Genomic DNA, 18,754 nt, shown 5'->3' on the forward strand with positions numbered 1-18,754 from the left:
ACTCTTGGTCTTTTGATCTTTCATAATGATATGTCTTATTTTCTTTCTTTTTTAAAAATACACATATTTTTATTATTAATTTCAGAGAAGAAAGGAGAGGGGGAGAGAGATAGAAACATCAGTGATGAAGGAGAATTATTGCTGCCTCCTGTACGACCGTCACCGGGGACCTATCTCACAACCTGAGCATATGCCCTGACCAGAAATGGAATTGTGGTTTATAGGTTGACTTATATTCTCAAAAGATTTTCTTAACTTTTTCATTCTATCGAGTTGTATTTCTGCTATCATTTTTTAAAAATATGTTTTTATTGACTTAGAGAAAGAGGAAGGGAGAGGGATAGAGAGAGATAGAAACACCTTTGGGATAGAGACACAATCGGCTGCCTCCTTCAAGCCCTACTGGGGATTGAGCCTGTAACCCAGACATGTACCCCGACTAGGAATCAAACCAGGGACCTCTTGGTGTATGGGTTAATGTTCAACCACTGAGTCACACTGGCCTGGCAATTTCTGCTATCTTAATTTCAAAGGGTTCTTTATTTTTTTAGTTTTTATTTATTGATATGAGAGAGAAAGGGAACAAAGCGAGAACAAGAGAGAGAGAAAGACATTGATTTGTTGTTCCACTTATTTGTGCACTCACTGGTTGATTCTTCGGGGCGGGGGGTGGGGGGGAGAGAGAGACAGACAGAGACAGAGACAGAGACAGAGACATTGATTTATTGTTCCACTTACTTGTGTTCTCACTGGTTGATTCTTGTATGTGCCCTGTCTGGGATGGAACCTGAAATCTTGACATATTGGGACAACACTCTAACCAACTGAGCTACCTGGTTATCTTGTCCTGCTATTGTGAGATTGCATAAAACCTTGCCCAAACACCCCATACAGACTTTATCAAGGTGTTACATGCTATAAAAAACACATATCTTTGATTTTTAAAGCTTACACACTAAGAATCATAGAATTTTATAGGTCACATATCCATTTCAGGGGAAATAGCTGTTAAAACTTCAGATATAATCTCTATTCTTGCTCATAGTCTAGCAAGGAGCAATAAAGTAGATATACGGTAAGTCTTTTACATTGCTTTCTCTGTACCTTCCAGCCTCTATTCTTGAACCTCCCGTTTAATCCTTTCTCTACATTGATATCAGAGTGGACTTTATAAAAATATAAATCAGAGTAACTTTCTTAAAACAAAAAAATTGTGGCCCCAGCTGGGTTGTTCAGTGGTTATGGTGTTGGCCCTCAGCCAGAGGGTCTTGGGTTTGATTCCAGTCAAGGGCGAGTACCTCAGTTGCAGACTCTCGCATCAATGTTTCTCTCTCCTCTTCCCTTCCATTCTCTAAAAATCAATGGAAAAAATATCCTCAGGTGAGGATTAATAACAAAAAAACAACACAGTGTGAATGTACTTAATGCCACTGAATTGCATACTTAAAAATTGTTGAGCCCTAGCCGGTTTGGCTCAGTGGATGGAGAGTCGGCCTGCGGACTGAAGGGTCCCAGGTTCGATTCCGGCCAGGGGCATATGCCTGGTTTACAGGCTCAATCCCCACTGTGGAGTGTGTAGGAGGCAGCCGATCAATGATTCTCTCTCATCATTGATGTTTCTATATATGTCCTTCCTTCTCTAAAATCAATAAAAATATATTTTTTAAAAAAATATTGAAATGCTGCCGAAACCGGTTTGGCTCAATGGATAGAGCGTCGGCTTGGGGACTGAAAGGTCCCGGGTTCGATTCCGGTCAAGGGCATGTACCTTGGTTGCGGGCATATCCTCAGTAGGGGGTGTGCAAGAGGCAGCTGATCGATGACTCTCTCTCATCCATGTTTCTAACTCTCTATCTCTCTCCCTTCCTCTCTGTACAAAATCAATAAAAAATATATATATATATATATATATATATAAAAAAAATATATTGAAATGCTAAATTTTATGATATATGCAGTTAAAATTTTTTGAACTAAAAACAACCCCACCTTTGTAATTTTTAAAAATCATTCTTGGAATAAGTCTGAAATCTTTACAAAGGTTCTACATGGACCATACTACATTATATGGCTCCTTTCCATCTTCCCATTCTTACCTTGAACACATCTCTTACCATATATCTCTTTTTCAGCCATACTGGCCTTTCAAATACCCCCTCCCTCCATTTTTGTAGCTCTTCACTAATCTCCACCTTGTTACATACTCCCTTTGCCTGGTTAACTCCAGTTTATCTTACACTTGATCTTAGTCAAAAGGCGATCTCTCCAGCTCATCCTTTAGGTTTCAGCTTGAAGTTACTTCTTCAAAGAAGCCTTTGCTGACTTCCTCAGAGTGGTTTAGATTCCCAGAATTCTTTATGCTCTCAGTACTGTGTACTTCTTCTAGCAGCCTTTAATATAGTTGTAATTATTTTTTATTAAAATTTCTGTTTTCCATTTGGTCTGTAAGCTCCATAAATGTAATGTTCATGAATTTCTTATTCATTGCTGTATTTTCAGCACATTTCACAGTGCTTAGAGCTCACTAAATATTTTTGAATAAGTAAATAGTTTATGATTTTTACCCTACTTATTTTCAGAAAGGCCTTGATGTTGCTCACAATAACAAGTACATGTTTAAGAAACAATTTAAAGGAAAAATAGAATAAAATAAAACTAAAAACCTAGGAAGGAGAGAGGTTTGCTATACTAAGTATCTGGTCTGCCTACTTCAAGTTTAGGAAAATAATGACTCAGTAAAGATTATTGGATTTATCAAAAACTAATAATTTTTATTTATTTAATTGATTTTAGAGAGAGGAAGGGAAAGATAGAATGAGAGGAAGAGAAAGACATCAGTGTGATAAGAATCTATCAGTTGTCTCCTTCACATACCCCGGCTGGATCGAACCTGAAAACTGGGTATGTGCTGTGGCCAGGAATCAAATCCACCAACCTTTGGTGTATGAGACGATACTCCAACCAACTGACGCCATACTGGCTAGAGCGAGAACTAATCAATCATTTTTAAATGGTTTCAGTAGAGTTTTGGAGAGTCAAGAAAGATTCAGAAATAGACAATGAGTATAAATGACATAATTGAAAAGTGAATTGTGATTGAACAAAATATGTTTCTGGGTTCTTAAAATATTTTAACTTATCATGGGAAATTTTAACATATCAGGAAATACAGAGAGTAGTATAATCAACTCCCATAAACTGTTACTCAGCTTCAATGATTATCAACTTAGGATGGGTTTTATCTATAACACACATACTCCCCACCCTCCCACACACTAAAGTGGGTTGAAACAATCCCATATTCATTGTCATTGCAAATATTTTGGTATGACTGCTAAAAGATGAGGACCTGTTGGTATATTGTTGACAATCATGAGTATAGTTACCCAAAGAAGCCTTTATTTTTGGAATGTTTTCTTTGATGTGTTTTTGAGATTTAATATTTCAGGATCTCTAGATCATTGCTATTGAACTGGACTTTCTGTAGTGGTGGATCTATTCTATATTTATGCTGTTTAAAATGGTGATGACTAGGGTGACTGAGGAACTGATTTCTAAATTTTATTTCATTTTCATTTCAGTAGCCTAATGTGGCTAGTTAATCCTTTATCTGTCCTTAACCATTCTCTTAAAACTGAAGGCTATCCCTTCAGAAATTTATGCGTAGGAACCTACAATTATTTATATAATCCAGGTGAATGAAGTTGACTATAATAGAAATTTAGACAGATTTTAGGCTACCGCTGGACTAAAGATATTTGATGTGTAGTATTTAAGCCTGCACAAAATCCACTCTGAGATCTTTTGGATCTCTGTCCTTGATGTCTATCATAATGCCTTTCATATAGGTGACCATAAAATGATGATTGTACAGTCATTAGGAATCTTGAATAATAGTCTTTCTTCTTTAGGAAGGTGACAGAAGTATCATCATACATTAAATAAAGAGGGGAAAAAAAAGATGACTACTGAAGTTACTACTTATTGTAAACTTTTGTTTATTGTTATTTAATATGGAATATATCTTTCCTTTGGCCTGTGAAATTATTATTGTTAATGTGATATGGGAAAAGTCCTGGAGCAGGAGTTAGGAAAACTGAATTATGGTCTTTGGTCTACCACCTTATGAATTATGTATAAACTGAAAAAGTTCACTTTAACCTCTCTGTGTCTGTTTTCTCATATGTAAAATGAGAAGACTCTTTCCCCTTCTCATATAGTATGGACTGTATAGATGGTCCTCTGTAAGTTCCACCGAGGGATTTACTGTCAGAACCCTCTCATCTAGTCCTCACAAAACTTCCAGAAATTGAAAGTGGTTCCTCTTTACAAAAAGACTGAGTACATTTAGTTTTAAATAAAACATTCCTTTGCATTCTCAAAATTCTTCAGTTGAACTCTTCTCTAAAATATTGTACTTTTGTTTTCAAAATATCTGCAATAATTGTAGTTCTTTTTGTAAGAACTACATAAAAAAATAGTTATTTCTTCCTCAAGCTGATTGATATTCTAAATATTGTGATAATTTATTTTTGTTTTTCAGGAATTTTACATTTATGCTTTGTTATGGATTGAGTTGTATCCTTCTCAAGTTCATATTTTGAAGTTTAACCTCTAGTATTAGATGCAATTGGTTAAGATGAGGTCATTCTAGGGTAGGGTGGCCTATACACTATGATTGGTATCCTTTTAAAAAGGAGAAATTTAAACACACGTAAATAGAGAGAATGCCATATGAAGATTAAGGCAAAGATGAGGGTGGTGTTTCTATACACCAATAAATGACAAGGATTTGCTGCAAACCACAGAAGCTCGGGAACAGATTTTCCTCAGAGCCCTCAGAAGGAACTAACTCTGCCAACATCTTGATTTTGGATTTGTAGCTTCCAGAACTGTGAGACAATAAATTTCTGTTGTTTAAACCATTCAGTTTTTGGTACTTTATTATAGCAGTCCTAGCAAACAAATGCAGTACTTAATATCCCTTTGCAGCCAAATATAAAACTCCATACACTTCTGATAACAATGTATATTTCCTGCCCAACTGAATTTTTTTGAATAGTCAGATTACCAAATTATGCGAGTAAATCTATGTTTTGTGGCTTCCTGACAGTATATTTGTTTGCATACATAATAATAATATCAACTGACATTTGATTGCTTACTACGTATCAGGCCTAACTGATTTAATCCTTAAAACTAACTCTATGAGCTTCTTGGAGAAGTGGTTGATTTCAGGACTAGGGCAGGGAAAATACAAAATGAGCCTGGAGAGCCACCTGTGCCACCTCCTGATGCCAGTGCTTCTGTGTGGTCCTCTTGCTAGTTGCTCTTGTCATGACTACTGACACTGTGCTCAGTCAGTGCACAAGATCTCAGTAAAGAACATTGATGGGCCACCTTGGCAAGTACTGGGGCTTCCTGTGCAATGTCACCAATGTGGCCTCAATACGAGGTAAAACAGATAAAACAGATGTAAATTTTACTCAGCTTGTTGACCTGCACACCGATAAGCTGAGGGCACCTTACTGATCCTGGCTTTCCTTTGTAACTAATTTGGGAGGCAGGAGACAGGGACTAATGCTGAGACCAAAGAGTTCCCTCCATTTGATATGAGAATAGTATAATTATATATATATATATATATATATATATATATATATATATATATAGAGAGAGAGAGAGAGAGAGAGAGAGAGAGAGAGAGAGAGAGAACGCGAGCGGGGGGGGGGGGGGGGGAGGGGAGAGAAAGAGAAAGGAAAGAGAAAGAGAAAGAGAAAGCGCGCACGCGTAGGATCTGTGTGAACTGAGATGAGGCCCACCCTCTGTGGAAGTGATGAAAGTTCAGGCCAAGAGGAGGGCATCCTGGGAAATGCCATCAAATGGAACTTCACCAAGTTCCTCATTGACAGGAATGGTTGTGTGGTGAAGTGGTACAGAGGCATTCCCATGGGAATACCATAGTAATAATTACTGTGGGCAAGATCAAGATCTATTTGATTAATGTTAAAATTAGTGAACAAGAGTTTTGGAAGATACAGCACAAAGTATCTCTTCAAGATATTATTTACACAGTAAGTAATAAAAATCTATACTAATAAAATGGTAATATGCAAATTGGTCAGGACCCCTTGAAATCTGTGATTTCAGGACCCCCTCACAGTAACGACCAAACAGCAGGCAGTGTGGGGCGATCAGGCTGGCAGGGGGGTTAGTGAGGGATGACCAAACAACTGAACAGCAGACTTTATGGGGAGACCAGGCTGGCAGGGGCATTAGTGAGGGACAACCAAATGACTGGACAGCAGGCTGCATGGGGCCACCAGGCCAGTGGGGGGCAGGGATTAAGTGAGGGGTGACCAGGCCGGCAGGGGGGCCAGTTGGGAACGAACAGGACAGCAGTGAGGGGCAACCAGGCTGACTGGGGGGGGGTGAGTTGGTGGTGACCAGGCCAGTGGTGGAGAGGCAGTTATGGGCAACCAGGCTTGTGGGGGACCAGTTGGGGCGACCAGGCCAGCGGGGTGGGGGAGGAAGTTAGGCACCACCAGGCTGGCAGGCAGAGGCGGTTAGGGGTGATCTGGCTGGCAGGGGGAGCAGTTAGGGGCTATCAGGCAAGTAGGCAGGTGAGCACAAGATGGCCGTCAGAAGATGGCCAGCAGGGAAGGGCAGTTGGGAGGGACCAGGCCGACAGAGGGAAGTTGGGGGCATCCAGGCCTGCAAGGGAGAGCAGTTAGGGGTGACCAGGCCTGCAAGGGAGAGCAGTTAGGGGTGACCAGGCCCGCAGGGGAGGGCAGTTAGGGGCAAACAGGCTGGCAGGGGAGCAGTTAGGCATCAATCAGGCTGGCAGGGGAGTGATTAAGGGGTGATCAGACTGGCAGGCAGAAGCAGTTAGGGGCAATCAGGAAGGTAGGCAGGCGAGCAGTTGGGAGCCAGCAGTTCTGGACTGTGAGAGGGATGTCCTATTGCCTGCTTAGGCCTGGTCCTACCAGGATTGGCTTAAATGGGAAGTTGGACATCCTTCGAGGGGTCCCAGATAGGAGAGGGTGAAGGCACACACCCCCATGCACAAATTTCGTGCACCGGGCCTCTAGTGTGTGTGTGTGTGTGTGTGTTTGTGTGTGTGTATAATACATAAAATTATAAAAATAAAAAACAGTAAGCTTTATGGTAGAGAAACTGTGGAGATCACTGTAACCAAGTGATGAAGGTTAATATTACAAGGATTAAGACAGGTTTTTCTTGTTAAAGATGCACCCAAGAGAGAGACATCAGTTCTGTGGTAGTCATCCAAAAATGAATGACCTGAATCTAGTGAGAAAACTGGCAAATATAAATTGAGGAAAATTGTACAAAACAACTGAATTGTATTTTTCAAGTGTCAAGGCCATGAAAGCAAGGAGAGATAGGAAATGTTAGATATGAGAGGAGACTAAGGAGGCATGACAACTAAAGCAATGTGGAATCCTGGGTTGGATCTTGGGACCAAAAAAAGGGAATTAGTACAAAAGCTGGTAAAACCCAAATAAATTCTACAGTTTAGTTAATAGCATCACAGCACTTAATTTATTGTCTTTATATACTGGAATTATCTGTACTATTTTTGTAACTTCTGTGAGCCTAAAATTATTTCTAAGTAAAAAGATAAAAGGATTCCTTAAGATAGGAATTATTGTTATTCCCATTTTACTATGAGGAAATTGAGGCACAGAGAGGTTAAATAACTTGTCCTAGTTGGATATAGTTAGTAGGTGATCAAGTTGGGATTTCAGCTCAACCATCTGGTTCTAAACTCCAGTGCTAAAACACTAAACTACACTATCTTTCCTTGATAAGTTTTGTGGAAGTGAAATATTTGCAGAAACTGTAGGATACTTAGGTGTTCCTCAGACAAAAAGAATAAAAAAACTAATCACCTCTGGAAAGTAAAAAAATGAAATATGTTAGATAAGATTGTTTCTTGGGTAGCTTCCAGTAGTGGACTTTTGTAATTTATATGACAAAATTTTCAATACATGTAACTTACAGTTAAGAGAGTAAGATGAGCCGAAACCGTTTTGGCTCAGTGGTATAGCATTGGTCTGCTGACTGAAATCGGTCCCAGGTTCGATTCCGGTCAAGGGCATGTACATTGGTTACAGGCACATCCCCGGTAGGGGGTGTGCAAGAGGCTGCTGGTCGACATTTCTAGCTCTCTATCTCTCTCCCTTCCTCTCTGTAAAAAATCAATAAAATATATTTAAAAAAAAAAAAAAAAGAGTAAGATGAGAATTAGTTTTTTAGCCCTTGAGTAATGTCATGCTACTACATTAGGGCACTTACAATGTCATTAGGAGATAGGAATTTTTCAACTACGTACCTTAGAATTTTCAGGGACCACTGGCCTACATGGTTATACAACACACAGCCATATTTGGGTTTAAAATAAATATGTTGTCCAGCCAGGTTGGCTCAGTGGTTGAGCGTTGACCTAGGAACCAGGAAGTCACATTTCGATTCCTGGTCAGGATACATGCCCAAGTTGCAGCCTTGATCCCCAGTGGGGGGCAAGCAGGAGGCAGCCAATCAATGATTCTCCGCATTGATGTTTCTATTTCTTTCCCTTCCTTTCTGAAATCAATAAAAATATATATTTAAAATAAATGTTCTCTTTTTTTATGTTTTTTATTTATTTTTAGAGAGAGAGAGGAAAGGAGAGGGGGAGAGAGAGAGAAACATCCATGTGAGAGGAGCATCATTGATTGGCATCCCTACTAGGGATAGAGTGCACCCAGGCAGGAATCAAACTGGCAGCCTCTTGGCTCCTGGGTTGACGCTCAACCACTGAGCAAAACTGGCCAGGGATAAATCTGTCTTAATATGCTTTTCCCCTAATTATTTCTTTCCTTGTGTATTTGAATTTGCAGTCTTTTAAAAATCATTTCATATTAATTGCTTTATTAAAATTGGGAAGTTACACATTTAAAATTTTTTTTTATTTAATTACTAGAGGCCCAGTGGATGAAATTTATGCAATGGGCTGTGCCCTCAATAGTCGCAGTGGCTTGCCTTGGCCCTTGCAGCCCTGGCTTCTTCTGGAAGGATGTATAGTCTAATTAGCATATTACGCTTTTATTATTATAGATTGACCTAGAATTTGTGGCATGCAGCCGTGACTTATAAAAGTCAAATATCAGCCCTAATCAACCCCAGTTTGGCTCAGTGGATAGAGCATAGGGCTGTGGACTGAAGGGTCCCAGGTTTGATTCCGGTCAAAGATATGTACTTTGGTTGTGGGCACATCCCCAGTAGGGGGGTGTGCTGGAGGCAGCTGATGGATCGATGTTTCTCTCTCATTGATGTTTCTAACTCTATCCATTTCCTTTCCTCTCTGTAAAAAATCAATAAAATATATTAAAAAGAAAAAAGTCTACCATTATTTGATTTTTCCCTTCTGGGCAAGGACTTTAGAACTTTATATTTACTACTCCTTCTTTTGACTTTATAGTACTATGTGTATTTTAATTGTGTGCGTGAGTGTATAAAACCCTATACGATGTTATTTGAAATGATGATTATGTAGATATTTTTATAAGGAAAAGGTTTTACTGAAGTACACCATAATAGAAACGTATGCAAGTTATAAGTGTACAATTTGAGAAAATTTGCTAGTCAAATTTCCATCCTGACGAAATTTATTTCTTACTGTAAATTAGTAAATTCAGTGTTCTGGTTTTAAAACCTTGATTTCCTGAGTTATATTTTAAGTATGTCCCTATTGAGTTGTATCTATTTTCATTTTTCCAAGAATGCAAGGATGTTGCAGGCTGTTGTCTTCCAGAATCTGACTACTTTAATAGTGAATGCTGTCAACTTGGTGAAGTTTCTTTCATTGATTAATTTTATTCAGTGCCAGGCAGGGACCAACACTGTTAGTATATCCATGAAGAAGACAAGATGATCTGTATCTTTCCCTTTGTAAGTTGGGGAGATAAATTAGTAAATAAACGCACAAACAAGATAATTGGATATAAGTGTTTTATTTCCAATTTAAAAAATGTTTTCCCCCTTAAGAAAAAGTGGATTAGGGTTTTTTCCTATTTTAAAATTTTACACTTAGACTTACAAGTGTTTGAGTAAAGTTAATGACGGTAAAGTAAGTCTCATGCTAGTACTTTCCATGTTACTTCTTCCTTTCCTATTCTTAATCCTGAGCAGAGGATATTTTTCCATTAATTTTTAGAGAGAATGGAAGAGAGAGGGAAAGACAGAGAAATTTTGATATGAGAGGAAAGCATCGATTGGTTGCCACCTGCACTGGCCCCTTCCAGGGCCAGGGCTGAGGAGGAGCCTGCAGCCAAGGTAAGTGCCCTTGACCAGAATGGAATGGAATCTGGGACCGTTGGGTACACAGGCTGGCACTCTATCCACTGAGCAACACTGGCTAGTGTTCCATGTTAACTTCTTTCTCATTGGTAAACAGTCTAGTCCTTGTAGCCCTCATACTTCTCGGACTTTAGTCTTTATATTCCCAGGGATTATGTCTTCATTCATTGAATTAAGTAGACCTGAACCTCAGTTTCTCCAGGTTTCTTTCCAGGAAGTTAATTATAATTGCTTCATGGTTTAATCCTAGTTCTTTTTGTTAGGATGAGATACCTAATTTGCCTTTTTGTAAATTAGGGATATTAACATAATTGATTGTTTTTCTCCATCTTTTATCTTCATTTTCCTCAACTCTTAACTAAGTAAATACTCTTTACTTGTGCTTTTAATTTGAGAAACAATCTGTTTAATTAGGAAAAAAAACAATTTCACTAACTTGGGGCTTTGTGTTTTTTTTCATTATTGTTAGAACCTTTGCAGATATTTTCCATTGAATTTAATTGCAGGTCTTTGTAAAAGTATTTTTCGAGAACCCAATGTAATGTGTTAACTGAATTTTTTTTTTTTTCCTTTTAATTTCAGTTGGAAAAACATCCTTGATCACCAGATTCATGTATGACAGTTTTGACAACACCTATCAGGTATTTTGTTTTTGCCAACTTACTAGTTGTCTCTATTTTGTATGTTATAAATAGTATATGGTGTCCCCACAAGAATATATACACTCTTAGAACAATTATTAATTCCAGTGGGTTAAATCTGAAAAGAAAGAAATGTCAGTTGAGCTATCTATTTTTAGTAGTATTTACATCTTTTGGGACACCCTGTTTTTATGGTGTTTTTAAAAATTTCACATGCAGTCATGGAAATAAAAGCACTTTGTAAAATGTAAAATGCTATAACATATAAAGTATAACTGATTTTGCTCATTGTTTTTGACTTCTTCATGTGACTTCTTTATCTCTTCCAAAGTATATTGAAAGATTATTGCTAATACCATCTGGGCTAGAAGTAGGAATGATTGTAAATATTCTCTTATAGAGATTTTGTTTTAGTCTAGGATTCTGTGACATTTTGACCTATACTTGAAGTCAAGAATAAGGAGACTTGGGAAATTCACCAATATTTGGAAATTAATACATTCCTAAATAACCATTGGATCAAAGACAAAATCACAAGGGAAGTTAGTAAATACTTTGAGACAAATGTAAAAGAAAACAGAATATATCAAAATTTTTGGGATTCAGCTAAAACAGTGCTATAAGGAAAATAAAAATATTAAATCAATAATTTAACCTCCTACTGTAAAAAACTAGAAAAAGAAAACTAAATCTAAAGCAAGCAGTAAGAAAAAACTTTTAAAATGTAGGTTTTATTTTTATTCATGTATGATAAAGCTAACAGATAGGGGATTATTGCCATTGCAAAGATCTGTTGTACTCATAGATCCCAAGAGGAAGATGATACTCCATAGGGAAGCTCTTGAGTTGGTTAGAAGGGAAGGAGTGGGAACTGGGAAAAGTGGTTAAGAGCCTTTATTGTGGCTTCTGTGGGAAAGATAGGAGAGACCAGGTAAGCAGATTTAGGATTGCCTAGTTTGAATAATTTCAGTGGGTTTTGGAGTGCAGGAGCCATTCCTAGTTGTCTGGTACCTGGCTCTGGAATGTTTAGGGCTGGGGAATAGTGGCCCTGAATGAGATACATGAAGTGGTTGGAATTAATGGGCTCTGAATTGGTTGGTTTGCACGTTAAAGGTGTTTTTACAGCAAGTTTACTGTTTCTAGGAATTGTTGCATTCAGCTGTGACTTATAAAAGTCTACTACGTATTAGCCCTAACCGGTTTGGCTTAGTGGATAGAGCGTTGGTTACTTAGCTGTAACCATCCAGATTACAACTCTTCACATCCATAAGAGACAAATTCAGGGGGCAGATTCAGCACCAAAGCCACACTGAAGCAAGGCCTGCCCCATAAGAATGTCTCCAGCACAGAAGTTCTCCCATTGTAGACACAACTGGTCCTCACAGTCAATTGGTCTGGAGGTCAATTCCTCCCAGTCTTACCAACAACAATCAAGGCTTAACTACAACAAGACTGTGCACACAGACCACAAAGTGGTGCATCAAGAGTGTCCACCTTAGGTGATAAGGGTGGCTGAGCCACTGGGCCCTATAGGATACCTAGCACGCAAAGCCACTCTATCAACACAGGGAAGCAGCCAAAATGTGGAGACAAACCTGTCACAAATGAAAGAAATGGAGGAAAGCAAACTACGGGATACAGAGTTCAAAACCATGGTTATAAGGTTATTCAAGAATCTTCTAGAATCCTCTGAGAAATATAGTGAGACCCTCAATGATATGAAAAAGGACCAATTAGAAATTAAGCATACACTGACTGAAATAAAGAATAATATGCAAAGATCCAACAGCAGACTAGAGGATCCCAAGAATCAAGTCAAAGAGTTAAAATACGAAGAAGAAAAAAACACCCAACAGGAAAAGCAAGAAGAATCCAAAATTATGAAGATAGTGTAAGGAGCCTCTGGGACTTCCAGAGTACCAGCATCCAAATTATGGGGGTGCCAGAAGAAAAGAGAGAACAAGATATTGAAAACCTATTTGAAGAAATAATGACAGAAAACTTACTCTACCTAGTGAAAGAAATAGTCCAGGAAGTGCAGAGAACCCCAAAAAAGAGGAATCCAAAGAGGACCACACCAAGACACATCGTAAGTAAAATGCCAAGGGCAAAAGACAAAGAGAGAATCTTAAAAGCAGCTAGAGAAAAACAGTTATCTACAAGGAAGTACCCATACGACTGTCAGCTGATTTCTCAACAGAAACTGTGCAGGCCAGAAGGGAGTGATAAGAAATATTCAAAGTGCCGAACCCAGTTTGGCTCAGTGGATAGGGAGTGACTCTGCAGACTGAAAGGTCCCAGGTTTGATTCTGGTTAAGGGCATGTACCTTGGTTGCGGGCACATCCCATTTAGGGGTGTGCAGGAGGCAGCTGATCAATGTTTCTATGTCTCTCCTTTCCTCTCTGTAAAAAAAATAATAAAATATTTTTTTTTTAAAAAAAAGATATTCAAAGTGATGAATAGCAAGAACTTTACAACCAAGATTACTCTACCTAGCAAAGCTATCATTTAGAATTGAAGGTCAGATAAAGAGCTTCACAGATAAGAAAAAGCTAAAGGAGTTCATCACCACCAAACCAGTATTATATGAAATGCTGAAGGGAATTCTTTAAGAAGATGAAGAAGAAAAAGGTAAAGATAAAAATTATGACAACAAAGTAACAAAAAATACATATCTATCAATAAGTGAATCTAAAAATCAAGGGAATAGCCGAAACCGGTTTGGCTCATGGATAGAGCATTGGCCTCTGGACTGAAAGGTCCCAGGTTCGATTCCGGTCAAGGGCATGTACATTGGTTGCGGGCACATCTCCAGTAGGGGGTGTGCAGGAGGCAGCTGGTCGATGTTTCTCATTGATGTTTCTAGAACTCTATTCCTTTCTCTTCCTCTGTGTAAAAAATCAATAAAATATATTTTAAATAAATAAAAATCAAGGGAATAAAAAACATGATGAACAGAATAGCTATTGAATATAATAGAATCAGGGTCATAGAAAGGGAGTGGACTGGTAATTCCCGGGGGGAAGGGTGTGGAGGTTGCAGGAAGAGACTGGATAAAAATCTTACACCTATGGATGGGGACAGTGGTGGGGTAAGGGCATGGGGTGGGGTGGGAACTGGGTGGAGGGGAGCTATGGCGGGAGGAGGGGTGGTGGGGGAAGAGGAACAACTGTAATAATCTGAACAATAGCCATTCATGGTAAAAAAAACAAAACACAACAAACTAGAAATATAAGGGATCTTCCTAAACATGATTAAGGGTATTAGTGAAAAACCACAACAAATATAGTTAACCTTAAAAGACTGAATGCTAGCCCTAGCTGGTTTGGCTCAGTGGATGGAGCCTTGGCCTGTGTTCTGAAGGGTCCCAGGTTCAATCCAGCCAAGGGTACATGCCTGGGGTTGCAGGCTCGATCCCCACTAGGGGGCGTTCAGGAGATAGCCAATCAGTGATTCTCTTTCATCATTAATGTTTCTATCTCTCCTTCTCCCTTCCTCTCTAAAATCAATAAAGATATATTAAAAAAAAAAAAAAAGTCTGAATGCTTTTTTGTAAGATCAGGAACAAAATAAGGATGTATTTTAGCTTGAACTGCATAATCCTATATAATAAAAGCCTAATATGCTAAGTGTCTGGCTGACTGGTCGGCCATTCAACCAATCAAAGCGTAATATGTTAATGATATGCTGAGGACACTCAACTGCTTGCTATGAGGTGAACTGACCACCAGGGGAAGATGCTCTAATCGGTAGGTTAGTTTGCTCCTGGGGTCCAGGAGATCCGGATGGAGAGAGATGGACTAGACACGCCCTGGAGCCCTCCCGTAGTCCCTCCCTGGCTGGCCATCCTCCTGCATCTCTCTCTGGCCCCAATCGTGCACCAGTAGGGTCCTTCGGCCTGGCCTGCACCTTCTCCCAACCTGGGCTGAGGGACCACACCAGCCCCTGCCAAGTCCGTGAATTTCGTGCACTGGGCCTGTAGTTGTAAAGTAAAAGAACAAACAAAAAAGAAAAAGTTAGTAATCTTTTAAAAAATGCTTTTACTGAGACCCTAAGCACATGCAAAACTTTTTCTGTATGAACTTTTAAAAATATATTTTTTTTATTGATTTCAGAGCGGAAGGGAGTGTGAGAGAGAGATAGAAACATCAATGATGAGAAAGAATCATTGATCGGCTTTCTTCTACATGATCAAGGCTGAATTCTGGGCATGTGCTCTTGACTGGGATCAAACCTGGGATACTTCAATTCATAGGCCGATGCTCTATTTACTGAGCCAAACTGGTTAGGCCTTTCTGTATTAACTTTTTGAAATTTTCTTGTTAAAATCAAAATAATAAAATGGCTCCTTTAAATATCTATTTTATATCTTATTACTGTGTAGTTAATATAAAAACTTGATTTCCATGGTTTTATCATAATACTAGAGGCCTGGTGCATGAAATTTGTGCACTGGGGGGTGGGGGGGAATCCCTCAGCCTGGCCTGCATCCCTTGGCAGATTAGGACCCCTTGCTCCTTACTGCCTGCCTGCTTGCTGCTCCTTAGTGCTGCCTCAGAAGCGGGAAAGGCTCCCACCACCACCACTGGACGCACCAGCTGTGAGCCCAGCTTCTGGCTAAGCACCGTTCCCCCTGTGGGAGTGTACTGAACAGGAGGCAGCTCCTGCGTTGAGCATCTGCCCCCTGGTGGTCAGTTTGCGTCATAGGGACCGGTCATTCTGCTGTTCGGTTGATTTGCATATTAGCCTTTTATAGGATATCAAATGTTAATCTGATTAAAGGAATGATTACTTTTCATAGTTATTAACTGCCACTGTCTCAATTATTTGTCAAACCATTTTTATTTTTCTAAAAGTTTCTAGGGTAAATTTAAAATCTGAATCTAGTTCTATTTTTGGTATGTATTTTCCCGGAAGTTTAGTATGCTTTTTACAAAGTAGACCACCCCCAAAATCAATGAATTAATTAACAAATAATGTGAAGTTGTAAATTAATATACATGGTTCTTTAACCTTTGATTTCTTCTACAAGTATTGTCTTCTCCATTTTCATAAAGGAGATGAACATGAGGCAGCAGTAATGTCTCATTTATCTTTTCTTTTTTTTTAAATCTTTATTGTTGGCAGTATTACATAGGTTCTCCTCCCTCTCTCCCCTCCCCGCCCCAGGTTAACCTTTTCCAGCTTCCTCCAACTCATTTATCTTTTATAAAGGTTTGAAGTAGTTTCATGTCAGTAGCATTCAAGATGCTGCAATAGCTGATGTTTATTTTCCCTGGATTTTTTTTCTGTTCTTCCTGCTATTGATTTCTTTGCCATAATAACTCTGCTTGGTATAAAATTAAATGAAAAGAAAAGCCGCAATAGGTTGTTTTTCAGGTTAATTTTGAACTTTGAGTTGAGTGGTTTAAATGTCCCCACACTAGGATGACATAGTGGAAGAAGGGGACTATTGTATATTTTATCGTAACGTCTGACTTTGTACTAATTTTTAAAAAAAATAAACATGTTGGCTATGAGATCTGAAAAATGACAGTTTCTGTTTGTAGCCATTAAAAATTATTTTTGGCTGTATTTAACAAACTTAATAACAAGTGACATGAGAATTATTTTTAGGTGAAAGAGTTTATCAGCGAAGGAGTGGGACAGAGAAAGTTACTCAATAGACAGAGCAGCTGAGAACTTTTTTTTTTTTTTTAATGTAAAATAATTCTAGAGGTAGAGTAGTTCAGGACGTGTGTGGCAGCTCCATGATGATCTGGGACCAAGACTCCTCCTAATCTTCTGTTAAACAGATCTAATATGACTTTCATATTGAAGTTTGCCTCGTGAATATTGAATGTTTCCTAGAGTTCTGTTATCCACAATCCAGGCAGGAAGGAGAAGTAAGACAAAACCAAGGGTACACCTACCAACTCAGAGAGCCCCATTTATGTAAAACTCTGAGAAGACTGGAAAATATGTGTGTGTGTGTGTGTGTGTGTGTATATATATATATTTTATTTTTTTATTTTTTTTTAATATATTTTATTGATTTTGTACAGAGAGGAAGGGAGAGAGATAGAGAATTAGAAACATCGATGAGAGAGGTCATCGATCAGCTGCCTCTTGCACACCCCCTACTGGGAATGTGCCCCCAACCAAGGTACATGCCCTTGACCGGAATCAAACCTGGGACCCTTCAGTCCCCAAGCCTATGCTCTATCCATTGAGCCAAACCGGTTTCGGCTGGAAAATATTTTTTTTGATGGAAAAAGTATGGATTTAAATAAATGTTTATATTAAGGAAGAAGGGGAGGATGGGTATTTGTATGGGAAATTAGCTGCTTCTACCATAGTGAGTAGATGAGGTTCTCCTGATGAGGTTTCTTAAATATAGCCATATCTCTGCCCTACCTGGTTTGGCTCAATGGATAGAGTGTCAGCCTGCGGACTGAGGGGTCTCAGGTTTGATTCGGGTCAAGGGCATGTACCTTGGTTATTCCCCTTCTTCCTTAATAACACACACATTTATTTAAATCCATACTTTTTCCATAAAAAAAAAATTTACAGTCTTCTCAGAGTTTTAAATAAATGGGGCTCTCTGAGTTGGCAGGTGTACCCTTGGTTTTGTCTTACTTCTCCTTCCTGCCTGGATTGTGGACAACAGAACTCTAGGAAACATCAATCAGGAGGCAGCTGATGTTTCTTTCTCATCGATGTTTCTGGCTCTCTGTCCTTCTTCCTTCTCTGTGGAAAATCAATAAAATATATATATTTTTAAATGTAGCCATAGCCGAAACCGGTTTGGCTCAGTAAATTGAGCGTCAGCCATCTCTCATTGATGTTTCTAACTCTCCCCCTCCCTTCCTCTCTGTAAAAAAAAGCAATAAAATATATTTTCTTTTCTTTTCTTTTTTAAATATATTTTATTGATTTTGTACAGAGAGGAAGGGAGAGAGATAGAGAGTTAGAAACATAGATGAGAGAGAGTCATCGATCAGCTGCCTCTTGCACACCCCCTACTCGGGATATGCCCGCAACCAAGGTACATGCCCTTGACCGGAATCGAACCCGGGACCCTTCAGTCCCCAAGCCGACGCTCTATCCATTGAGCCAAACCAGTCTCGGCTAAAATATATTTTCTTAAAAAAGAAAGAAAATCCATGTATCTATTGACAATGGATTTTTCATAAAGGTGTACTGGGCCCAACCTACAGAGTTGGAGGAAATATTTGAAAGTTACATGTCTAGTGTTTAATATTTATAATTCTACATAAAGAACTCTTACAAATCATAATAAAAATGACAGACTCATTTTAAATGGGTAAGGAACTTCAATAGGCATTAATTACTTCAGAAAGGATATACAAATAGCAGATTACACATGAAAAAATTCTCAACATCAATAGTCATTAGAGAAATGCAAATCAAAACCACAATAAGATTCCACTTCACACCTACTAGGTTAGAATTTAAAATAGTGCAGCCACTGTGGAAACGTCTGACATTTTCTCACAAAGTTAAATACAATTATGGCCCAGCAATTCCACTCCTAGATATAAATCAAGGATAGTTGAAAACGATTTCACAATAGCCTGCTCCGGGCGTGTGGGCAGTGTGGGCAGGCGGAAAGGTGGCTCTGGGCTGGAATGAAAAGGCAGAGCGAAGGTGGTGCCGGCAGCCAGGGGAAGGAAGGCCCATTCTTGCACGAATCTTCATGCATCGGGCCTCTAGTTTAAAAATAAAACCTATTTTTAAAAATGTATCT

At 38.9% G+C, this 18,754-nt stretch overlaps 1 protein-coding gene across 2 annotated transcripts in view; it reads left to right on the forward strand.

Moving 5' to 3' along the window:
• Positions 1 to 18,754, forward strand: part of RAB6A (RAB6A, member RAS oncogene family) — a 45,357-nt gene that overhangs the window by 9,174 nt on the left and 17,429 nt on the right. For both annotated transcript variants that reach the window (XM_084893444.1, XM_084893445.1), the window contains exon 2: positions 10,945 to 11,003. In XM_084893444.1, the coding sequence (XP_084749570.1) occupies positions 10,945 to 11,003 (59 nt within the window). The remainder of the gene's footprint in view (positions 1 to 10,944; positions 11,004 to 18,754) is intronic.

The sequence above is a fragment of the Pipistrellus hanaki genome, assembly GCF_964339955.1.
Source record: "Pipistrellus hanaki genome assembly, chromosome: 9".
NCBI classification, from domain to species: Eukaryota; Metazoa; Chordata; class Mammalia; order Chiroptera; family Vespertilionidae; genus Pipistrellus; species Pipistrellus hanaki.